Source organism: Sesamum indicum, linkage group LG1 (assembly GCF_000512975.1).
Source record: "Sesamum indicum cultivar Zhongzhi No. 13 linkage group LG1, S_indicum_v1.0, whole genome shotgun sequence".
NCBI lineage: Eukaryota > Viridiplantae > Streptophyta > Magnoliopsida > Lamiales > Pedaliaceae > Sesamum > Sesamum indicum.
In genome coordinates this window covers 11,904,303-11,930,389 of record NC_026145.1, presented here as the reverse complement: position 1 = coordinate 11,930,389, position 26,087 = coordinate 11,904,303, and the positions used below count along the sequence as shown (strand labels likewise).

At 34.6% G+C, this 26,087-nt stretch overlaps 4 protein-coding genes and 1 non-coding gene across 6 annotated transcripts; all 5 read right to left on the bottom strand.

Moving 5' to 3' along the window:
- LOC105163875 (transcription factor bHLH68) lies at positions 1,146 to 4,978 on the bottom strand. Its single transcript, XM_011082384.2, has 8 exons — positions 4,489 to 4,978; positions 3,927 to 4,323; positions 3,448 to 3,522; positions 3,133 to 3,198; positions 2,741 to 2,806; positions 2,234 to 2,296; positions 1,716 to 1,763; positions 1,146 to 1,603 (listed from the first exon to the last, which is right to left on the bottom strand). Exons 1-8 carry the CDS (start codon positions 4,650 to 4,652, stop codon positions 1,460 to 1,462), a joined length of 1,023 nt encoding a protein of 340 aa, XP_011080686.1. The 5' UTR covers positions 4,653 to 4,978; the 3' UTR covers positions 1,146 to 1,459.
- Positions 11,612 to 17,334, bottom strand: LOC105163862 (peroxisome biogenesis protein 2). Of its 2 annotated transcripts, XM_020695678.1 has the most exons (9): positions 16,938 to 17,334; positions 16,772 to 16,843; positions 16,177 to 16,290; positions 15,920 to 16,073; positions 14,981 to 15,117; positions 14,703 to 14,803; positions 13,721 to 13,838; positions 13,139 to 13,305; positions 11,612 to 12,611 (listed from the first exon to the last, which is right to left on the bottom strand). In XM_020695678.1, exons 1-9 carry the CDS (start codon positions 17,073 to 17,075, stop codon positions 12,488 to 12,490), a joined length of 1,125 nt encoding a protein of 374 aa, XP_020551337.1. In that variant the 5' UTR covers positions 17,076 to 17,334; the 3' UTR covers positions 11,612 to 12,487. The 2 variants fall into 2 exon arrangements, with proteins under 2 accessions (XP_020551337.1, XP_011080665.1); XM_011082363.2 differs by lacking the exon at positions 16,772 to 16,843.
- On the bottom strand, positions 17,932 to 19,100 carry LOC105163853. The gene has a single exon (XM_011082351.2). The coding sequence runs from the start codon at positions 18,806 to 18,808 to the stop codon at positions 18,125 to 18,127; it is 684 nt and encodes a 227-aa protein (XP_011080653.1). The 5' UTR covers positions 18,809 to 19,100; the 3' UTR covers positions 17,932 to 18,124.
- TRNAS-CGA lies at positions 19,014 to 19,095 on the bottom strand. Its single transcript has one exon. It is a non-coding gene; the product is annotated as a tRNA-Ser (tRNA).
- On the bottom strand, positions 19,434 to 22,787 carry LOC105163845. Its single transcript, XM_011082339.2, has 4 exons — positions 22,373 to 22,787; positions 21,223 to 21,667; positions 20,908 to 21,023; positions 19,434 to 20,076 (listed from the first exon to the last, which is right to left on the bottom strand). Exons 1-4 carry the CDS (start codon positions 22,719 to 22,721, stop codon positions 19,655 to 19,657), a joined length of 1,332 nt encoding a protein of 443 aa, XP_011080641.1. The 5' UTR covers positions 22,722 to 22,787; the 3' UTR covers positions 19,434 to 19,654.

Below are 26,087 nucleotides of genomic sequence, written 5' to 3'. Positions count from 1 at the left end.
CCCAAATAATAATAAAAAGAGGAAAAAGAAAAAGGAGTTCCCTCTCCTCTCATTATTACATTTTTGTCAATCACCTGAGAAACTATTTTATGTAGACCCAAAACGAGCACCTTTACACACACACATATACACACACTCAGCGTGAAAAAATATAGAAGAGAAATTTCCTATTAATATATATACTTAAATTGTGGTTTCATTATGGAATAGTAATTGACTCCAAATAGAGCCTCACTACAAAAAAGTTCATTATATTGGGATGGAAATTTGGAATGGTCAGTAGGACTCTCAAACTCCCTTAAAAATTGTGGTTTTTCATCTTATAGCTTTGGACTGAATTCATTTTGGTTCTTTATCTTTAGTAATATTAGATTTAGTCATTTATCGATCAATTTGTATAGATTTGGCCCTTTAGCCCAATTTATGACTCTCTTGCCCTTTTAATTATAAAGGCTAATAGTCTATCCTAATGCTTTAAGTGTAATCTAAACAAATATGTCTTTAATAAACCTAGACTCCATTTTAGACGAGCATTAGACACGAGATGAAAAATGAATGAATATATATGGATTAGAATTGCTCTTGAAAAGCTGTATAGGGGTAAAATTGTTCGGAATTGGGTTAAAGGACTAAAGTTAATTAAATAATTTTGAAAGTTACCGAACTAAAACTAAAAACGAGTAAATTTAAATAGGTAAAATTAATAACAGGCAAATTTAAAGAATTAAACAAATATTTTTTTTTAATATAAATTACATGCATGTCCATTTAATTGATTTTGAAATGAAAGGATATATATAGTTAATTAGATTCGTGTCGAATTTTCTGTTGAATCTTATATTCTATTTTGCATATACACGTTATGTGTATAAAATCTTTCTTTAAATAAAAATATTTACATTATATATCGTGTCTTGTATATGTGAAATGAAATATAAAATGCAACAGAAATTACATAAAAAAAAAAAGTTCAGCTCGAGTTAGATGGAATCAGAAAACCCAAAACACACACATAAGAAAAAACCAATTGAAAACCCAAGTTCTTGAAGAAGATGATGGATGATGAATAGTAACAACGTGGTGGTCATACATACGTTAACATGCATGCATGAGGATTTCACATTTCACATTAATTAAGATGATGATGATGAGGTAGGCGCTAGCCTGCAGAACACTAACTATTAATAATTATTCATCAATTACAGGAATTAAATTAAGCACTCAATAATCTGGATCTCCATTGTAATTATAAATATTCTCTATGATCACAACAACATTATGAATTAATCATACAGCTAGGGATTGGATAGTAGCATCATGAGCAGTCAGCCTATTAATTGGTTTTATTTATAGAATGACTGCTTCTGATGTTACTCGATCCAGGCACACACTAGGACCACCCTTCATCGTCGACGTTGCACCTGCTGCTGTTGCTGTTTGTGATTAAAACTGGAAATGATCAGAAGCCTCCGCCCAGCGCCGCCGCCGGAGCCCAGTAATCGGTGGCCACGCCGTCGTTTTCCACGTTTTGTGTGCAGGATATGGGAACCAGGCACAGCCCTCTACTTCTCAGGTCTTTTACTCCTCGGCTACTTTGTGAATCCTGCAGAAATAGAGAGAATTATTTCACATAATCAATATATATATATATATATATATGGAGAGAGAGAGAGAGAGAGAGAGATCTAGTGAGAGAGTGTGTGTATATTAGATACCTGCTTAGAAGGTCCTCTGCCTTCCATGCCCATCTGATCATTCAAGAACTACGTAAACCAGCAAAATAATAAATAAATTAGAAGGAAATTTCATCAAGCATGTATATATACATATATTAATATATGTAGCAGCTTTATTAATATTCTTGGTTTTAATTAATGTGAATGAATTAATAGAGAAATTAAATAACAGATAATGAAGTTCATAAAAAGCTGAAATGCTTCTTCCTACAGAGACCGCTTTGCCTATAAAAAAACACACAACACACATATATACACACTTTACCAATTCAAAGCTTCTTTTTAGGAAGTGATGGATCCAATAAAGCATACATACAGAAATATTAATTATTAATTATTGAAGGGGATTTGGACGACATAATTCACATTTCCCAATACACTTGTATGTTCGGTGTGTCTATGTGTGTGTTCTTGGTGTATCAGTGCGTGAGAAAATCTTGGTGTTGCATTGCATGGGAAAATGTGATGAACAAGAATGTGGTTTTATGGGCACTTACAGAATGCTGGTGGTGGATTGTACTTGATCCTGAACCATTGCGCATATAGGGGGAGCTTAGTGCCTGAATATTTATATTTATATATATATATATATATATATATGACCAGAAATCGAATTAGGAAAACAATTTAAAATTTTCGAGAAAATAACATACAAATTCAAATGAAAATCACAGAATTTCAAGAAAGAACCTAGCTCCTCAATTATTTATTTTTTTGTTGAATAAAATGTATACATAAAATTAGCTGAGAGGAATAATTACTCAAATTGTTAAAGAATTTCAAGAAATTAAAGAACCCTCTCAATTTTTGTTGAGCATATATAAAAGTTATAACATGAAAAGAAGTAATAAAGAATTAAGAATTACTGAAATGAAAATTAAGGAATTTCAAGAAAGAACCCTAAAATTTAATTTTCTTGATGAATAAATCTAAAATATATATGTAAATAGAAAGTAAATAAATAATTTCAAGAAACAACACTAAAAATTAAAGTAAATATATACCTCAATTTGAGCCTGAAGGAATCTAATGTAGCCAATGGCTTCTGACAAGACAGAGGCAGTGTCAGTCTGCAAAAGGGAGACATTAATTTGCCACAACACTCCCAAAGTCATTTTTATGAAAGCAGTACTCTTTAATCTCAAAAGACAACCACTCACTCATATATGTTCTATTAATGCTTACTGCTGTAATAATTAAAGAAAACCCCCATTTCTCTCATCTCCTTTTTCTTTTTTCTCTCTTGTCTCATTATTCATAAACTAATATATATTCACTTCTGGTTTTATGGGTTTTATGTTAAAAAAGAAAAAGATTTTAAAATATCATATGCTTCTGCACAATTATTCCTTGCATGTGTTTGATCAGCATGGGAGATTTCAGCAGAGTTATTTACCTTTCCAAATGGTGAAACAAGTTGGTGAAGAGCTGTTATTCTATCCCCTAATTTCTCCTTTCTCACCTGCATCAAGATTTTCATGTATATATATATGTTGCATGAAAATTGAATTAGTAAGAATCCATGTAATAAAACTTTTTAAGTCTCTCTCTCTCTCTCATATATATATGTATGTGTGTGTGTGTGTGTGTGTATGTCTAAATATATATGAAAAGAATCTGATGAAGAGCTTGAAGAACTGCTGCATTTATAAATATGGTGATAACTAAATTGAGATACTGATGATATATATATAGAAACAGAGTTTCTGACCTTGAGAGCTGGTTGAGCTGAAGACTGTTGAACCCTAGGCTTCTTAGATACCCCACCAGTGCTTGCGCTGTTGCACTTTTATCAAAGGAAATTATATATACAAGAGAAATATAGTAATTGTCAATATTAACCAAGAAAACCATGAAAATTAAATCAAACATTCAATATATATAACATTATGAGTTCATTTTTGCTCAAAATTGTCAAAATTATTGGAAACTTTAACTGGGGAAAAAAAAGTTGCTTGTAAAGGGGTGTTAGCAAAGCATGTGTTCAATCAATCATTATTCAGTTCTGGCGTGCCAAGAAAATCACACACCACTTTGTATTTTCATATAGTAATTATGATTCTTTGGACAATATTCAATTATCATCCTAAGAAATGATAACCCTTTTTTTTTTGTTGCCCTTTATCTTTATCACTTTTCCGTCTCTAATTAATTTCGTCTATTTTTAGCTATTTACTTGGTAATTCTCACCTCAGATGAATGATCTTGATTATGCGCCTGATGAACATTCTTCCTTTGCGCCGCCACGGCTGTTGCCCCCTTTCCGCCCGAGAAATTCAAGATGTTGTTGTTGTTGTTGTTGTTGCTGCTGCTCAAAGTAGTGATGCAAGAAGTTGGGGAAGAATTGCTGACTGGCATGAGCTGGTGGTAAGGAGGCCAAGAATTGGAGAGCCTGTGAATATGATTGGCCTGAAATTCATCATGATCATTGTAAAGTTGGGTGGTGGATTGGGGAATTTCTTGCTTCACATCAAGAACAGGAACCCTTGTAAAAGATGGGTTCAAATTCAAAACTTGGTCTTCCCAATTCTCCAACTTCTTTTGCTGCTGAAAAAGACTGCCACCATACCTCTCTTCTTCACCACCCCTGATCATATATAGTCAAAAATTCACACTCCCAAGTCATATCTATATCCATGTGATGTGTGTATGTGTGTGAATCTGTATATGCATAGGCTAGTGTAAACCAGAAATAAGCAGAAAGAAATGAAGAGAGAGAGAGAGAGAGAGAGAGAGAGAGAGAGAGATTTACAGAAGCAGTTGGCTCCAAGACCTAACTGGGAAATCTTGGGTGGGATTATCAGGAGCAGTAGTGTTGGAAGAGAGCGAAGAAGTAGAGGTGGGATAGAGAAACTGAGAAGAAAGCTGTGGATGCATGGAGTTCATGCTCCACCAGTTAGGGTTTCCAGCCATCATTTGCCACTCAAGAATCAGCCCACACGAGTAATGATCAGTAGTGCTATATATAACAAGAATACAAAAACCCCTTTTCCCTCTCGATCGAAAAATTCATCAGTTTCCCATCTTTCCTTTGTATGTGCACCAAGACGACTTGAGTTTGAGGCCTTGTTGTTGAATCCTTAATTGAGAATTATGCTATTATGCTTTCTCAGAAGCAGAAGAGCTGAGGCTGAGGAAACCCCATCATGTCCTTGTCAACAGACAAGTACTATATTTTCTTTTATACTTGTGGGGTTGAGGAGGGAGGGTATTTGGTTTCCTCTCTCCCTCCATCACCACCCCCACCCCACCCCACCTCTTTGTGTTTTTTATTTATTAATTTATAATGTATCTTTATTTTTATTCTTGCTTTAACTTTATTATAAAGTGGGACAGAAAAAGCTGATGGGGAGTGTTTCCAGGCCAAAAAACAACAAACACCTATGGGAGCTTATTTCCTTGAATTGGGGTGGTGCTAACTAGCAATCTAATTGAGAACCTAGCTAGCATTAGGGTTAGGGGTTCAAATTTTGTGTGTGTGTTGAGGATTGCATTTTGTTTCTCTCTTTTGAATTACAATTGGATAGGCTAATAATTATATATATATATATATATATATTTGTAATAATCCCATTGATTTATTGAGTGTATCCAATTAAGCAGGCTGGAAAATATTTGATTAAGAATAGTGCCGAATTCCACCGAGGTCTTCTCAATGTCTTGCAACAAAAAATCAGGCTAGCTAGGGGTAGGGATCACTTAAAATGAATTAAACGAGAGTAATATTGATATCAAACTACATACTATTCATATATATATACACACACGATTTTCATCTTTGATTTATTTGCTCAAATATATATGTTTGGATTCAAACAGTACTCTTTGTTGGATTATATGTCTTAATGCGAAGGTACTGCCCAGCGAGAAAAGGTATATAAAGTCGAGCAAACACGTTTTTCATTTAATCATCAACTAATAGTCGCCACATAAATAACCTTAAACAATAATCTCGATCCATGTATCTATAACTCTTTTGGAAGTGTCATTACACTTAATTATTCCAAAAATATTGACGCATTTATTCAATAATTCATGGCGGAAAACTACTAAATCCATTCATTTGGGCAGCGCTTAAAATTAACAAAACTTGTGGCTATACATTTTGTGTAGCCAATACAGTATTTAAAAATACATAATTTTGGTATATTCGTAGTGGTACGTATGCAAAGTTAATTAGGCATGATATAACCGCACTTTTTTTAAACTTGACAAAAGTAAGAAAACAGGTGAAAAATGAATAAAGAGTCAACGGATAATGACTAAGCAGGGAAAAATTGCACTTTTCATCACACCGGATAGGGTAATTTGCACTTTTAGTCCTAATATTTAATTTTTTTCACCATTTTGTACCCAGCCACTTTCCTCAAAAACTAAGAGCCACATGTAGAACACATGATTTTACCCCTTTCTTTTTTATATACGAAAATTGAGTTGTAGGACTAAATGTATTGAAAATTTAATTTTGAAACTTTTGAAAAAATGGTGTAAAGCGAATAACAAAACATAGACCTCCTATTCTTATTATGAAAATACAATGTTGCACCACGAAAAAACCCTTATTAATTAATTAACATACATACATATATATATATATGTATGTATGTCTGTAAAGTAATCATATGAGGCGAGCATTGTAGAATGTTTGGAAGGACACTTTTCATCTCGTAATCTAGAGTATTTTTAATTTTGATTTTATTAGTTATGAAATTCTCATTTTTTGTGTCATGACACCTCCATTAGATATTTTAATAGGAAATGGACGCGCCTAGCATGTAGCAAATTTATATTTTTAGTTCCATTATTTGATTACAGAATTCTCATATTTGGTCAATAAATTTATAAAAGTAGAACTTTTAGTCACATGCACTTAACAACCACATAGTTTTTTTCGTTAAAATTTGACAGAAATGTATCATGGACTAAAAGTACCATCTTATGAGAATTATAAAATCAAAGTAAAAATCTCATAATCAATAAGATTAAAACTAAAAATGCGACAAATTACAAAACAAAAAATATTATTTCTCCGGTATAATTATAATATTTATGATAATTGTGGTAACGACCAATAGATTTAGTGAAGTAAGAATCTGAAACAATATTTCTGCACAGATGCAGCTATTGCTAATTTGTGCAAGGAATTTGTTCTTTCAATATTGTAACGTCGTTCTTTGATAACATCAAGAGGCGGATTCCAAGAAAACATTGATCTTTTTATTTTTTTGGGAGGGGAGAAATTGCATTTTCCGTCCAACAACTGAGGTTTCATAAATTTTCAGGGCCGTTGCTTATAAAATTTTCGAAATAATCTCATAATATGCAAAAAATTTCATTTTCAATCGTTTTGCCAACTTCCGATAGGACGTTGATGATAAAAATGCTTGCCTTTTCAAAATGGAGGGAAAGACAAAATTACAAATTAATTAGTCCCATACTATAGGGTCAATTGAGAATAGTCTTGTACTTTAGGAGTTTTTAGAAATAGTTCCACCTTTTGGGAAATGAGGACATAATGATTGCAAAGTTGACCCTTCTCATCTTATTGTTGGACTAGGTGATTACAAAGTTAATTAGTTTGACAGTTTTGGAAAGTATTCAAACGATCTTTATTTAAGTAATATTGTTCGATAAATATGGTAAGTATTCATCTTTGGTATATGCATATGTTGTGCTTATCAATTATGTTAATCATCGCTTCAACGTTAAAATAGATGTCCACAGACCATTTAGATAACCCATGTAGTTGGGCTACAGATTAGATTGCGGCTATGAAACCAACTTCTGAGGGTTGGCCTGAAACGTTCCAAGTCGAGAACCTTGAGACTGGGCATCGAGAGTCTCATTGAGACTTGCACTGAATATTGCATTCATTAGATGAGTGATGTATTTCATCGGCGACAGACATTGGACGTCTATATAATTTCAGTGAGTTAGTTGATAAGGTGGCCAACTGACTGAATTGACTCGAGGGGATCGTCATATGGAAGCCTTGGAGGTTTGGTCAGTATAGCTTGAGTCCCGGGCTCTGATAGTATGGGAGTAGTCCTCAAACTTAAGAAATCATGGCCGTCACGTGGACGCAATGGTTGTATCTTGGATCTGTGTGAGAGGTGATTGTGTCACAAATATGATCATTATAAGACTTGTCTAGTGCAGTCGGAATCTGTAGCGATGATTGTGGGTTCCAAGAAGAGGATCCGTTCTTGTCAGTATGTAACAGTGATATCTCCTATACACTTGAAAACGCATTTACACCTCACAAAATCTGTAGCTACAATGGTTGATCAAATAAGAAATGGTTTTCTATGTAGAGCATTTAAGTGAAACACAGTCTCAAGTATTAAAGCATAGTTGTCTTTCTTGATCAATGGTTGATAAAAAATGATTAATTAAATTAAATTTAATTAATTAGTAGTGTTGGACACTAGCCCAAATCTAGTTTAAAGATTAACTTAAAGAGTTACACACAAATCACTGTGGAAGGACTATGAATTAATTTAAAATTAATCTCATAAGATGTAAATAATTGGATTATTTACATGTGGGATGATCCATTGGATGGATAGCCAAGATTAAATTAATTGGATTAATTTAATGGTCTTATCTTAATTAATAAATTAAGGTCCACTAGTAATAGAGTTGAATTCTATTGTTGAAAGAACGGTTGGTCAAATGCACGTTTGGGAGTGGACCATATTTGGTGCCCTTCTTATATGGCATGATTGGATCATACAATATAAGAAGGGGGTTGCCTTATAGGTAGGTGGAATGTATCTGAATACATTTCCACCTTCCCATATAAAGCATATATATGTGTTTTATCATCATTATTCACTAGATGACAATACATAGTGAAAAGTATAGAGAGTACACATACTCCATCCCTTCTTCAAAGCATGAAATTCGGCCCTCTCTTTTCCTCTCCCTCTCATCCCTCTAATTCTCTAATTCTCTTTGGTTCAGGATCAAATGAAGAGTTGTAGAGAATTTTTTATGAAGAGACTCTTTTGTCAACTTCCTACCAGGTTTTGATTTCTTCTAACAAAGAGATCAAAATTTTCTTGCCATGGTGTGCCGTAGATCATCGCTTGAGACCTCCTACATTGGAGTCTAGAGTGAACGAAAGGGTCTAACGCACATTACTGTTTGAAACATAAACGAGGTAAACTTTCATTTAAATATGGTATCTTGTTTGTTCTTTATTTATAGCTTTTCGTTGTACATGTTGTTTTATATTATTTAATCCACATACTACATCGAACGCTTGGAAACATCGAGGGTACACTCCTTGATTGGTCGTAGAAATTATTTTAATTATGCATAATGTACCGTTTTCTTTAATTTTTCCCACGCTTCTGTTCGCTCGTTCTCAAGCCAATCTGCTTGTTTTCCCCTTCATTTATGCCATTAAGACATAAGTACAAAAGGCACGTGAGAAACATGTGTATATTAGTTGGTTGAAGGGAGAAAAAACACTCAGCCACAACTACAAACTTAATCCCGTACAATAAAAAATAGTCCTATGCTTTATTAGTTTCTAAAAATAATCCTGTATTTTGTTAAAGTTTTGACCCACCATTAAGTGTTACATACAGAAGAAAAGGACAAGGAATCACAGTTCAGTACCACTTGCATCAGGCAATCAACCTAGAAATTAATTGTATTTTTGGGTTTGCAATCTTTGTAATTGGTTGCATTTCTAACTGTTACGTTTTCTTGTAGGACATGGAACCAGTTATAATATATGGTTCCAACTTCACATGCAACGATTTTTCCTCATTTCTCAATTATAATAGAGAGTAGGACTATTTTTAAAATTTCATAAATCACGCGATTATCCTACAAGACTAAGTTCGTAATTTTGCTCAAGTTTTTTTTCCTCCCTTCAATCAACGAGTGGGCACGTGCTTCTCACATGCCTTTTGCTGTTATATTTTAACAGTATAAGATGAGACGGACCAACTTTGCAACTATTTGCCCTCATTTTGCTAATTTTAATGAAAGGTGGGATTATTTTTAAAAATATGTAAAGCGTAGAATTAGTTGGGACTATTTTTAGAAATATTAGTCGTCATTGCACGTGGTTCCCTCGAGCATATAAAAAAAATTGTGATAAGAAAGAAAAAATGTCTGGTGAGATGAAAGAGAAAAAATATATTATATTGATTTTTATTTTGAAAATTTATATGGTATTTAATTGATTATATAGAGATAGATATGAGATAGGAGGAGTGGTAGTATATGATGAAGAAAAGCTTAATTAGCTTTAGAGTAGTTTTGTATGTTATTGGCAGTCATTTTCTTGTTGACCTGTGATAGATAAACAAGCAACAAAAAGTTGTTGGCAGTCTATTTTTATATCAAAGGGAGAATAATCTGTACAGGAATTGGAAAGATTAGTTTGGGTATCCCAATTCAAACCCACCCACCCACCCACCCATATATATATATATATATATATATATGTATATATTAGGGCAGCAATGCCTAAGTGCAGAATGGGCCGGCATTAATTATTTACATGTTAATAATTCTTGGTATAATTAATTCCTCCCAAAAGTCTAATATTTAGATGTAAATAATGATTTTCATTCAATTTTATTTTGAAAAAAAAAAAAAGTAAAATTATGAAATCCCATTTGAGTCTTTAGCAAAATCAAGAGTAGTAATGGTACAACAAAACAGTTAATTAGTGCTCAAATCAACAATTAATTAGTGTTTTATGGGATTAATTGCATATAATTATTTTTTAATGATTAGTAGTAGGCGGACCAGAGTCATATATATTCATATTTATATAATTAAATAAACAGAAAGAAAATAGAATGAATAGCTTACTAAAATTACTACATTGTAATCTTTCAACCACCAACCCTCGATCATTATTTTGACGAATAACCATTTGCCACGTAATATTAAGTATATAATATAATCAAAATAAAATATTATCTAATGATCAGATGTCTAAAGTTTTGCATTAGTGGTGTAATTAAAGAGTAAAACAATCATAATCAAAGGCCACTCCACACCAACACACACACACACACATATATATATATATATTATATGGATGACGTCTCCTTCTTCACCCCCAAAAACTCTAGAAAATATTTCTCGAGGTTTTCGCTTTCCATATTTTAAATATTTTTGTTGGTTAATAATTGTAGCTCTTTACTTTTCTTTCATTTTTTTATTAACTAACTTTTATGTTGGATTGTACACAAGTTTAAAATATATATATATATATATATATATATGAACACCCATATGTTTACTCCGAAAGTATTTGAATTGTGGGACCTCATTATTTGAGAAAATTAAGTGGATCATTGACAATGTATAGGTAGGTTTTAGGTTTGGGGGAGTGATGATTGTTATATTGGAAATTAATCAATTTTGTTTCCATAATATATACTTTGTATTAATTTGAATCGTAATGCCAAATATTATGAACAACTTTATTGTTCATTTGGGCTAATAATTGATCCCATTCGTGCATGGGTTCTTATAATTAAGCTTTATTAGCAGAGAAGATGGAACTGAAAGCTTGCTCTAATTATCATTATTGACTTGTTGCGCTTTAATTGTAAAGAATAATTTTAAAAAATAAGTAACTAAAGCCGTACGCCTGATGGGATTCAAACCCATAACCCCAAACTTGTTCAACTGCTATTTTCGGTTTGAAGCTAACAAAAAACACTAAGGAGAAAGAGGAGAAATAAGCAATGAGTTTTGTATGTGTTGGATGTGGTTGGTGGGTATATCCGTCCGAGGGTAATTATGTAATTTTATATATCTTCCCCTAAATGAATGAGTGATTGAACTTCAAGTGTGGGGTGAGTAGAATTCTCGAATTTGCCCTTAACAATATATATTATTCCGCAACAAAACTTTCACATATGAAATTGATGATGTCTCCATAATACATAAACTGTCAATTTTTAGAAATAAAAGGGGATAGATAGGGGAGGGAATAGCGATTGCGTACCACTTCTTCAACTGGGCCATTAATCAGATCACATAGAAAACTTGGAATGTTTCCTACCATCCATGATCCTCTCTGGATTCTTTTTGTCGCTCTTTGCCTCCCAACTTGCAGATGTACTAATAGGTTGTACGCACATGCTACCTTCATTCACCGCCAATATTCTGATTCCAACTATGTAGTTATATCACTCAAAACCATTTAATTATATAATAAATATTTTATATATTATCACGTGATTTACTTATATAATTAATATACAATCTATACACAGCAATTGAAAGTTGATTCAATGGTTGAACTTGAAGGTACTACTCCAAGTCAATTTGGATGACGGACCAACACACACTTTAGAGTGGTGGAGCTGCAGAATTTTTCCAAATGAGAGTGTGAAGCCAAGTACTAGAATCCTCTCCAAACTCAGCATCAAATCGGAAGATAAGTAAATTCGAGTTGGGGAACCAATTCTAATCATAGTTTCTTTGCAACCAAACAGTGTTAATCCCGAGAAATGGAGTGGGAGAAGTTTGAAAAGCACTGTGGAATTGTACCAAGACTTTCAAGAAGCTTACTCTGGTGGAATGCTTGTTGTATCCATCAACACGGTATCTGAAATTCCATTCAATCAATGGAGTAGAACCTTTTTTCTATCAATGAATCTTGTTTTCTTGATTTCAATAACGATGCCAACTTGGGGAACTTTTCATACATCATTGTAACTCTGTGCTTAGTTATTTCATTCACCTTGTAAAATAAATCATCTTCACTGACTCTGATTGTTGACGGAACCACCATATCTTTGCATGGCGACAACAGGCTCGTTACACCTGGAGCACCGGAATGCCATGGTCGCAGAACATCGCGTCCGGAGACAGTAGTAGCAATACCTGCCAGCAAGATTTACATCAGCATTGTTTTTACAAAGTGAAAGATTCTCGAAACATATAAATGTGGGACTTCATGACTGAAAAAACAGTGTCCAGAATATTAAAGAAGTTAAAGTTTGAGGCAGTGCGGATGATCTATATATATTTAGCCAAAAAGTGAAGGAGAATACATGAAGTACATAAGAGCACAAGAAGTTGACAAGCCCAAGTAAAATTAGCAGTAAGCAGCAAGATGCCTAGTGGAATTAAAAGTAAGCCAATATGCCAGGATTAATTATCCAAAAGGTGTTTTTCAGCCTCTTCACATCAACACTTTAAGATTGGCACATTCTAGTTGCAACTGACAAGGTCACCATCGCTGAGGTAGCACTTTCTTAGATTTCAGTTCCAATAACAAGATACTGATCCAATGTCAGATTTTGGCAGCAGACAGGGATGAAGTAGCATCTAAACCTTACATAAATAGTTCGATCCATGATGGTATCCAAGTGCATAAAAAATTGTGCAAGGATATCTAATGAAATTACCTGTGCTGACACGGGAGAGCTAAAAATGGAGTGGTTGGAGTTGCCCGGCAGATGGGGCATAAAGCGTCATCTCCTTCTGAGTTTGACGATTTATCTTTTGAGAATGGGCGGAGAAAATTTTTAACAGATGATGAATTCAGAAGAGGAAGAAGCAGCAGCAGCATTTCCTGCATGATACCTCATGCTTCAGTCGGTAATCATTGGAGAGGTAAAAGGACAGTGTGGAGAAACTATCCTAGTTTACCATTTGACCAATTTCACACAACTAAGTTCAAAACCCACAAAGAAAACAGTCCTTATGAAATGAAAACTAAATAAAACTAAATTTGCAGAACCTCTACAGTTTCAATGCACCATAGCAATTTTTTTCTTTTTTTTTTGGACTCCTACTATAAATAGAAACGATCAATGAGGATCATAATGCCCCATGAAACGCACCCCACAAGCCTATCACTTTTCCTTCATAATAAATTAAGTGTACAAAATAAGGTGAAATCAGTAAAAAGTTCCATTAGAAGGGGAGGAAGGGAGAGTTGGAGTATTTTTTCAACTACTTCATGCAAAAAGAGATGAGGAAGTTACCGAAAATTCATTCCACACCAACTGCCGATTCATGTATTCAAAGCTTACAGATCGATTCATGTTAGGGCTTCCATAGACAAGTCTTGCGCGTAAGGCTCTCTCAATAAGACTCCTATACCTGTGTATATATAAAAGCAATTAATTGTTGCAACCTTCTTCCTCATGCTAATCAGTTTAAGAATGCTTTCACGTAACAAGTCTTTCACAAGGAGCAAGAGTAGTTTCCATAATCCACAATATGATATACTTCCTACGAAACTTGTTCTATGAGACATGGTAAGGTATAATTATCCCCAACTCATTTATGTACTGAAAAGTATTTCGCAGGGACTATTTCAGCTGCCCAAATATTATACTGTATAGAGAACAACAGGTAAAACCCTGGCGCTCAAAGTTCCACTAAAGCGAACAAAAGACCAAGTTACCAGATGTATCAAAAATCAAGCATTAGATCAATAGATATATACAGAGAAAGATCATAAATATGTTTCTAAGAAATAACTGGGTCTATTACTGATAATTACATGTGCTTAGGAGGTAGGTTTTCTTTTAAAAATAAGACAATGTACGTAAGATGGGTTCACGTATTGGTTTACATCAGGTAGTGACAGATATAAATTATGTTTCTATCAGAATACTCCCAACACAAACAAGATCTCCAACTACGTTTACAAATAAATAAGAGTATTCTCTGCCATAGATAAGTTGAGGTGTTCAGAAGACTAGACTCCATTTCCTCTTTTTGCAGCTTTATGTACATCATAACACTATTCAATAAGATAACAAGCTTCCAAGCAATATAGAAAAAGATATAATATATCACAACACTGTGTGTTCCAGTCAAGCACAGAAAATGCAACAGAATTCAGGCTTTCAGGTAAATAAAAGAATATTCTTTTCTATTATATCTTTGCATTCTTTTACCTAGACACACATAAAAGAATAGAGTGGCGCAATAGGCTTCAGGTAAATAAAGAAGTACCTTCCTGTCAAGAGGAATACGAGTAGGTTTCCAAAAGATGCAGCCTTGTAAAATCCTTCTATTCGTTGTAATAGAAACCAACTTCGACGAGCTAGTGATCGCTGGTGGAAAAAGAGAAGATTAGACTGCTAGTTGTCCATTTCCGTAGTGTGTTTATGTGTTTTGCCCAAGTATGTGGACATGCAAGTCTTTGTGAGTTAGTACGGGATTGTGTCTCCCAAAAAGACAGAGAGAAAGCATCATTCGACTATCATTCTATCGTGCAGCAAAAGACCTACCTGTTCTGTGTCACCCCATCTTCGGAAAGCAGAGAACGACTGAAGACGGGCCCATATATATTGACCACCAACAGTTGCAATACAATACCAGACCTTCTGTGAGATAGTTAATCCTGGCCCCTCTAATCCCGTTCTAACTACAAAAATGGATTCAATAACATATCCAGTAAGGACATAAGCTTAAGCAACTTAAGCAAAAACATCAAAGGTTCAATCGATAATATCAGGAAGAAATTATTGATGTCTCTCCTCTAAAATATATTAAGCTATTGGATAGAAAGATGATCAAATATGATACTGAAGTTTGGCAGAACAAAGGACCTCTGAGCTCAACCCTCTCGACACTCAATTACCAAAGAAATTTCATGTGCTTGGGCTTCACAAAAAGAATATGGCCATGTGAGGGGCATGCTAGAGATAATAAGGCTTTCACTTCCAAAAACTTCTATCAGCTTAAACTTTAGACGAGACCGCTACTTCACAATGACTGTCACAAGTGGAAAAAGCAGAAGACCTAGGGTATGAGTTTTCCTCCCACCCCTAGAAGTCCTCAAAAGAGAGTTCTACATGTTTTTCTCTCAAAATATAAGCTGCATGAAAAGGCTCAAGTAACATTAGATATGATTGCCTCTCTCCTCCTGTCTAGTAGATTGAACTTTGAGCTAACGATTGAAATCTTTGTGCTAGTGAAGGTAAGATTGGATGCAAATAGGACTATTGCAAAATTTAAGTGATTGCTGCACTTTGCCATATTCAAGCAATAATAAGGATGTTTAAAGATGTTTTACTTGCACTTCAAATCTCTAGCAACCATCCAAGCACCAAGTCACAAACATGTCTGGAAATTTACAGCCAATCCTTACTTCTATGGACTAGATTATATATCTAGAAACATAAATCCAACTGATAGCAAAAGAAAACAATTAAAGGATCACTGACCTTTCCCCCTGGCTTCAACTGCACGTTCATCCCTATACCTTAAATTCATGAGAGCATTGCCAGGAGTAGGCTTATCAACCCAGATGGAAAATCTCCATATAAGAAATTCAAGAAAAGCATCGAGTTCAGGTTCATATTGAAATAGCATTCCTGGCTAATCCCAAAAAACAGAATGGACAAATCAAATGCCTGTCAACTCCCAAATAATTTATTGAAAATTATAGACCGAGTAAAGAGATTGAGAGAAGAGCATTTACCTTCATCAAAGAAAAGACTTTAACCAGCTGTTCTTTCAACATGGCTGACATTTCAATGTCCAGCCTTGCAGCATCAATTTGATTAACTCTAGATATATCAATTGGGATTGTTACCTGTTAAAAAGAACCCCCAATGATTAATTGTAATAAACTAATAGCAGGGGGAAAGGTGGAAGGTTATTCAGAAGATATCTTTCATTAACCCATAGTCTAAAAATTTAAATACTTCATGGAATGACCAAATTTTAATGTTTTTAAGCCGAGGCTCCATCAAGAAATTACGGAAACGTCAATGATTACTGCATTCACAGAAAGCACATACAGTTGACTAATCCAATGGTCTGGTCTCTCTACCTCTCGCAAACAGAACTCGTGAATAAGCTTACTTATACAATAGATTACCATGAAGATCCCACACTCACACTGTCACCTAGGAGACACATTAAATACTAAAATTTTCCAGACATACTAAATCAGCAAAGACCAAAATAGTTTACCCAATTTCACATAACAAGTTATTTCCAAAAATGGGCACAACTTACACAACCATAAAGCTAAATTTCAACGCAAGGAAACAAAACAAACCACATATTACCCAATTCCTTGCTAACATCAGCTTCCTAAAATGATAACCCCCATTACCTGTTGCACAGCATACATTCTCCACCTGAAATCAGTATACTATTCCATTTTTCTCACCCAAAAACACCAAAATACCAAAACCAAAAAAGCAATTAAAGCAGAGGAATAATCTAGTTTACCCGGCTAGAGGAGGAAACAGATTCCCATTGAGGAAGCAGCTTGAGGTAAGTAGTATACCAAGCATCCTCCGGCGGTGGAGGATTGACAGAAGTACCACTGGTGGAGGAAGACGATGAAGCTAGGGTTTGCCTATCCATGAATCCTCCGCGTATTCTTGGAGAGAAATCTGAGTAATTTCGAAGGAAAATTGGTGGGGTTTTCTGCCTATCTGCGTATGTGTGTGTTCCTCAGCAGTACACAATCAGTGATGTTTCTCACCACGCACTTCCGGTTTTATTTAAAAAAAAAAAAAAAAGGAGAAATTACAAGAGCTGGAATATTGGAGAAAGATAGGGGCATCTTCGTCTTCACGCAATTCGAGATTGCCTTGGGGCTTGCAAAGAAGAATCAGGTTGTTGAATAACTGAAACTGAGTGTAAATTGTTGATAATTATTAGCTACAAATATATCTATTTATGCAGAATTTACATATTAATTTTGAAAATTTGCAAATTGATATATTGGAGAGAATCTAAGAAAATTTCATAAATACCCCTGAATATATCATTCAGTGTCTACTTTAACAACGAGACCTCGGTTAAAATAGTAATATTTTTATTTTATTTAAAAATAATATATATATATATGAGATAATGGTATTTTTATTTTTCATTAAACAATGAAACCTGCCAAAAATATATATCTATATATATATATGACTTGACTTTCCTACCCTTTAAAGATTGAAGTGTGTTAGTACGGAATTAGTTATACTACTGATATTAAAGCAGTTAATGATCAATTTATTGCTAAATTAATGTTGCGATTTTGTTTTCTTTCTAAAATAAAAACAATAAATTATATTTTTTATTAAATATAATTATATCTAGTGATGGAATTTGAATCCATAATTTTATAATGATAAAATCTGGAGTTTGTCAATTTAATTAAATGTGGTGGGCATGGATGGGAGATTGTTTTAGGTTGTAGTTGCAGAAACACATTTCCAAAATATTCAATCAGATCAAACCAATTGTAGATTTAGATAAGTTGTGATGACAATTGTTTTCATCATCTCTTACCAAATACAAAACTTCATTATTATATCATACAAAATGTTTCATCTCCTCTTCCCCCCATTCTCATACATCATTTGGTTTCACCAAAGAAATACCCCAAAAAAGTTAGTCACTAGAATAACTACCCATTAAACTCTTGGTTTGACGAGAATACCCTTAAACAATCTCCCTATTTCCTCATCTATCTCATCAGCCAATTCCACCTCCCCAAACCTCCTCAGCCCCTTACTTAAAACCCTCCCCATGTACTCATTCACTTCATACGTGGACCCCCACCCACTCCTCTTCATCATTCCATAAATCCTCACCGTTGATTCTTTCCTCCGCGCACCAATCAACGCCTTCACCAACCTCAGCAACCCCTTACCCTCTTCACATTGGATGATTCCGCCGCCCTGCTTTTCCAGCTCCCCCATCAACGGATCAATCTCCTCACTCAATCCATTCCTACCCAACGCCACCACCAACTCAGCGTACATGTTGAGGTCGGCTCCGTATTCTGATTGGATGGTGGAGAACACTTTGACTGCGAGGGCGCATTGGTCCTGGCGCAGGAGCTCCTTGAATGCCGCGGTGAGGTCGGATTTGATGAGGCGGGAGAGGAGATGAGTGGGGACATCTGTTGGGTCGGTTCTGTAGGCGCGCTTGAGGGATTGAATTGCTTGGATTGCTTCCGTGCTTAGGATTCGGCCTTTTAGTAGTGGGCCGCGGTTGTCTCGAGGGCCGCAGCGAACGGTGGAGATGCGGCGGAGATTGGTGGTGGCGGCGGTGGACGAGAATAGCGCAAAGAGTGATGGTGCGGTGGAGGCCATTTGGATTTGGTGGTGATGGACTGATAGGGGAGTTTGAGCTGGAAAATTGGAGTAAAAGGATAAGAGACGGAGAGAGAGATGTCGAGATGGCAAAAATCTCCTTGGCTTCAAAAGAATTCGACTCCGTTGTCCTCGGAACAAGTATGGAATAATATAAGATCATTGTCAAAATAAACATTAAATGATAAAAAAGGGCAGGTATGTTCGTCGACAGCAGGATTCGAACCTGCGCAGGCAGAGCCCAACAGATTTCGAGTCTGTCTCCTTAACCACTCGGACATATCGACGCTACGTTTAGATGTTGCTAAATAATTTAGTCGACTGTATCTTTGGATAACTGGATATGTTACGAAAGCCTTCTTATAAGTTCTGCACAATATGCAATTTAGTGTAATTTTATTTTTAGTTACCTTACACTGATATAAATGACAAAACCAAACATACTCAAAACTTTAAGAAACCACAAATGGTCACAAATGATTTCTCTCATTTACGTCTGTAAATTTAGCAGATGTGCACCACGCATGGTGTAAGTGCTTGGAGACATTAATGATTGTCGACATCCATGCAATTCTTCCTTTCTGTTTTTTTCATAGGTTGTAAGGAAACAATGAAGAACATCTGATGATTCAAAAATAGTGGTAAAGTCAAAGATTAGATTACATACTTCAATGCTCAAGTACTAGTACAGGATAACCTGACAAAAATGATTACGGAACATAATGAAAACCGAATATAAATATCGACGAGTCACCAAGAAGACAGCTATAGGTATATTGTCTGATATTAACAAATTCCCAATTACAAGCACTAGGAATCTACCAGGTTTTCTGGTATTCAGATGGATTATGCCTCCGGTTCAGATACTTGAAGATACACCATCTGAGTGTATCCATTGAATACAGAAGTCTCGAGTCTTGATAAACCAATCCTCTGAAACAAGCCATATCTACCATCTTCTACAATAGGATTAGGTGCCCGTGCTGGGTCATATCTTGTCTGATGAGTAAGTGAAGGGCCAGCAACGGGGGGTAGCTCCCAATAAACATCGAGCACAGACTCCACAAATCTGCTGTTCTGAAAATGTTCAGCATATGTTATTGCTTTGTTGCTGTGGTTAAAATCATCCCGCATATGGCCTTGTACGCCCCACCATGCTTCTCCTGGTCCACATAGCTCGTCTATATCAACAGCTTTTTCCCACAATTTCTTCCTTCTAGATCTTATCCTAGCTTCATCACTATCTTTGAAGCAACTATGGCCACCACCTGAATAGAAGAGAGAACTCAAACTGTATGCATACACATTCTGCAGCTAAAGCAAAACACAAAATGTTGCAAGTACGACATATTAAGAACACATGAGACACGTTTGATATTCTAACTGATCAAAAAAGATGAAGAATGAAACATGACTCGCTTTTTTCCATGTAAGTGCTGCACTCCTATACTTTGCTTGTCAGGTTCATATATCAAGATACATTACAAGTTTAAACTGGAGAGTTAAAAGAAAAAATTATCTGAGAATATTTTAATTGCAGGAATTAGCAATTTTGGCTGCATACATTATCTGACTTTTATTGAAAACTATATCAGCAAGTAAAAGTTTGAGCTACAAATAAGAACTAGAACAGCATTCATGAGCAAAATGGACAAATTTACTGCCTTTTGATCTCTGTGAATCAAACTTCAGCAAGAACTGACCTCAAGAGAAAATTTCAAATGAGAATTTTCAGGCTTTTGGCAGGAAAGAATTGTCTAAACTCCTACATACACAAACATATATTTTATGCCACATTTAGGAATACTTGTTTCAAGCTTCAAGTGTTCACAAGGATAGAAAACAAATGCATAACTTGCCATTTTTAGAAGTGAAGAACACTTCAATTGAAAAGGTAAAACAGGAGGCAAACATTTAGCAGGGATTGCAAAGATAGGTAGCGTTATGGAGCAAAACTGGTAATGGATCTCATTGGTGCGATGCAAACAGAATATCCGTGGATTTAAAATAAGTTTTTTACTTTGTAAACCTATGGCAGAGTACAACCAAGACAGTCACACAATCAATATAAACAGGTCATGAAATGAAAGATAACACACCTCTAATATAAAATTGATCACATATTTGCCTGAAGGAATAATGGTCCCCAGTTCCAGTGTCATAGTTGTCCTCAAAAACTAGATGTTTGAACCCAGCTTTCAGTGCTTGCTTTAATCTACTCATCAAAGCATCAAATTAGTATACAAAAGGAACTATTAAATTTCATGAACTAGAAGAAGATCTAACAACTACTAGATTTTATGCACTAAATCAAGATGTAGGATTTATGGATATTAAATAACTGACTTGGTTTAAGTTCAATATTGGCTGATAGCGAATTATTACTATTTTGGGATTAAGAGAACTGAATTTACCTCTTAAGTTCATTTTGATGGTCATCAAAGAACACAAGAACTCGGCTGTGATCTTTGATCCCATGTTCTTTCATCACTTTTTCCCAATCCATGCTTCCAAAATCCACAAAGTCCTTTCCAGCAAAGTACGTGCAATTCCCATCAACATAAGCAGGCCCCTTCTTAAGGTACTTCTCAGGATGTCGGGGTGAAAGCGACAAAATATGTGTATCTGGCATGGCTTGCCTCAAAACCCAGGTGGAATGCCCCTTAAAAGCACCACTCTCAATCATCAACTCTGGCTTCACCCATCTTGTGATAAACCAAAGTCCAAAACTGTGGTCAAAACCCATGCCATACATGTTGTTCTTGATGGGTCGGGTTTCATATATCGGCACAAACTCCTCAAGACCTTTGAGCAAATCCTCCTTTGTCCATTCCACAGTTTTTCCAAGTTTCGATCTGCCTTTTTGACAAGGATAACAATTATATGCATATACAACTCATACAACATCATCTTTCTACCAGATTAGGAAATACAAAAATGAAAAAGAGTAGACATGTGAGTGAAGATACAAATATGAAACAATTCTAGTCTAGTATTTCTCCAGATGCAATTCTATCAGTCAGATACTCATACCTAATTCTCAAGCGAACACAAATCAGACAAAGCAACTTGGCAATTTACGGCTATTACTGCTTGCTTCACTACGCAATAACAAAGTGCTGCACCAACAAATATGTAACCTCTTATGTGCGAAGCAACTCCAATAATTCACCCATTGGCCACAAATCCGAAACAAGAGCCAGAACACTAACAAGCAAAGAAGATGCACAAATTGCAGCCAAATTCAGTTTTCTTTCCTAATCTCCGGCATTTAAGTCCTACATTGACGACAAATCAAATCTCTAAAACCACAAGTATACGCAAAAAGGCTGTAGCCTAACGCGCGAGCATGGAATCTAAGCTACCTTAAGCATCAGATATCCTAATCAACTAATAAAGAAAAATAATCAAACATAATACCAAAACTTACACAAATGGCAACTAACAATTACAACCACGAACCAACAATATGCGATTCATCACTTTGTAGTCAGCATTTGAAAATGGTCATTCAGTTTCTAAACAGCCATGATCCACAAAGTGCAGAAAGTGAAATTAACTTACACCAGGGAACGCCAAGGGATCCGAAATCTGACTCGAGCCCGTCAGACCCAGAAAACAACCGTGAGACATGATGGGACGGTAAAGCCGAGATGCAGATCAAATCCCGCGAGTGAATAACTAAAGAAGAGATTATCAAGATAGCAATACACATAATTAAAAGGGGCCATATATACCCTGTCCGGATCAAGTAATTGGAGACCCTCATAGCGACGGATGTGTGCTTACGGGTCTTGGACTCGTCGGCGGTTTCCTCACCACCTTCGTCCTCACCCGAGGCGCCATCCTCGCCGGCATGAGGTGACCGCCGTGTGTTGAGGGCTCTTTCAAGCATTTTGTTCATTATCGGCATTTCACGGCCACTGCTTCCAGAGTGCAGAGTGGAATTGTGGAAATCTCACTTGGTTACACAAGGAGTATAAGGTGGGTAACGTGGGTTACTTCATTTATGGGAAATATTATTTTGGACCCTCAACTCATTGGTAATTCTGAATTGACCCCACACATAGATCTAATAGTGGCAAATGGATGGCATTGATCTAATTCTTTTCAGTTGTTTTCCAAATATACGTAGCCCATATATATATATATATATATATATATATATATATATACACACTAGTCGCCATGGTACGTTGTCCATGAATGCATATAATAAATAATATTTTATATTTTAAAATATATTATGAATAAATATATATATATAAATCAGTATCTCATGTTTCTAAAAAAGGAAAAAAAAAAAAGAAAGATTGCAACATAGAAAAAATTAATTTAAGGATATTATTAGCATAAAAATAAAATTGATGTTGCAATGTTATAATCGCCATTTGTGAGAGAAAAAGTCTTTTTCTTTTTATATAATTTAGATATATACATATATTATTAAAAAAATCATCACACCACTTTTTTGAATACCGAAATTTTCTTATAATTTCATTTCGTTCCTTAATAATAAAAAAAATATCAAAATAGTAATTTTAATATTTTTTAATAATTTCATAAAATATTTTTTTTTTATAACCCACTACTGTACGTCTCGATCTCACATCACTTTATGTTTTTTTCTTTTCACAAACGTCTTTATTTCTCATCCTCTCCCACCAGAATTATTTCTTTTCACAAACTTTATTTTTATCTCAATCTTACACCACAATTCTTTTATACACATTTGCGAAAACTGCGTGCAATAAAGACTAGCATATATAAATATACCATTTAAATTCCACGTGTTTCATTTTCTAAAACCAATTTTACTGATAGAGAATTAATGTCTGAAAATAAAAAGACTTGAGCTTAAATATATATTATATAAGATGGAGCTTGCTATATATTTATAATGATTTTCAATTGATTATAGATTATTGTGAAAGTATAGAAAAATTAATCCCTGATCCATGATATAATGCTCTATTTATTCAAATGATAAAAAGAAATCAACTTAAGACACTCAAATGACAAGTATTATGACAGCATTCAACTATGGATTTGCAGTAAAGACTTTCCCCTAAGAGGGTCTTCCTATGAAATTGTAATTTTGAATAAGGCTAAAAATAATGTCAAATTATTCGATACACTATTGAAATTAAGTGATACAAGTTCATTTAAACTCGATTAATTAAGATTGACCAAAAAAATTTGTTCAATAAAATTCTGAGCTTGATTCGATATGGCAATCATATGGCAAGTCAATACGCTTGTCGTGTGTTTGATTTACAGTTCAGGAAAAGCTGATCAATCACATAATAAGTGTATCACACTTGCTTTGTAATTGATTTGGTGTGTAAATCTGATTTGAGTATAATTTTTTTCAAAAGCAAGTGATCAATCTGCTGACATCTTTCTATCTATTTTCGCGTTTTGAAGAAAAATAATATTTTTTTTCCAAGAAAAAATATGTTTGATAAGAAAATAAAGATGCAAATACCCATTTTTAATTTCTTTTTATAACAAAAGGCATAAACTTTTATTTTTATATTTTAAGGCTTAAGGTCTTAGCGTAGCTGCTTTTAAAATAAACTTTATTATATCATTTACAAATAATAATCTCTGTAATTAATCAGTTATATCAATATTTTTTTATTTGTACGTATTTAAATTTTATTTTATTTTATCAAATTTGATCGATCTTCATTTTATATTTTTTTATTTTATCTAGTTAAAATAAGTACAATAAAAATATAAATTAGGCTAACAAATCGAGTATGTTTTAATTGCTAATTTTGAACAGAGAGTAGCATTTAAATTTCTTAAATACTGTTGTAGAAAAAAAAAAAAAAAGTATTATTCTAAGTGGCATATTCAGACTAGACATAAAAGTGACTATCACCACTTTATCGATTCACAGCCGATCAATTCCGGGATACAAGCCTTGGCCCGGCCCGACAAACAGAAACACAAAACCAAAACCAGGAAAATTTTCACCTCTGCGAATCATATTATCATTGAATTCAACAACAAAATGAGAGAATCTACAACAGTTTTCAATCAGATTAGGAAAATGACTTCCAACTTGTATGTACTTAGAAGACAGGCCCGGCCCGATCATCTCCCCTAGATGATGAGCGACGTGCTCTCAGGAGACGTTTTGCTCATGTAACTGCTGAGGGGCCTGGAATTCAGATTCTCGGGCTGCATCTCCACCGTATGCCCATGATTGGAACTCGGGCCTATTTGGCCGTCTTCGCCCCTCCTCACCAGGAGCCGAACCGCGTAACAGAGTAACCGGAGACAAACAAGAATCCCGACGATGATCAGGGCTGATAATACGTATGACTTCGCTGAATCGGGCCTGCAGCCAAACAGGATTCCCAGACATGCCATAATGCAGGAATAGAGATGGAAAATTTCGGGAAATGTTAATCCTGGGATAGGGAAATCCCTGGATTCAATTCTGTTTACGGACAAAAGGTGGTCACCTGTGTGTGAAGTATGGTATAGTTGGAATGTTTGTAGTAAAGAAGAGGGAGAAAAAGAGGTGGCAGGAGGCATCATGCTTGTTTTGTTTCTAGTTGCAAAATGTTTTCGCTTTTTGTTCTACCTTAGTTTTTGAGGGTTTTGATGATGTATAGATAGGGTTTCATTATTGATGTTGTAGTTTAACTACGTTTCATAAATTCCCTTTGGAGTGGAGTAGACTTGTTCACTATGTTTGTTTTTATTTTTAAAGTTATTATGAGTCAAAACATACTCAATGTTTACTATCTACAGAAATATTTTATTTGGGTGTTTTTAAGTATTTTAACATAAAATACATATATATATATACACACATATACATAAATATATATAAAAAATGCATGATTTGATAATGAATAATAATTTTTGTCTCCCAAAATACAATATTAAATTTATTTTAAATTATCTCTAAAAACAAATCCAAACATACATATTATCTTTAACACATACTTATTTATCTTTGTTTTTCTCTCTATCTCCACAAAACACAACAGAATACTCAAAAAATGAATACAAACACTATGGTTGTGTTCTTGTTGATGAAGCAACCTGTACGCACCTTAGATGCAATTTTAATTGATTTTTAAGAATAAAATATTATTTATATTTAAATATAATATAGAATAATATTATTATATATAATATTTATAATAATATATATTTTTATTTTAAAAAAATAAAATAAAATGAAAAACACCAACCCCTCGCCCCTTATTCCCCATCGCCTGCTCCCCCACCTTCCCTCCCCCCCCCCGCCCCC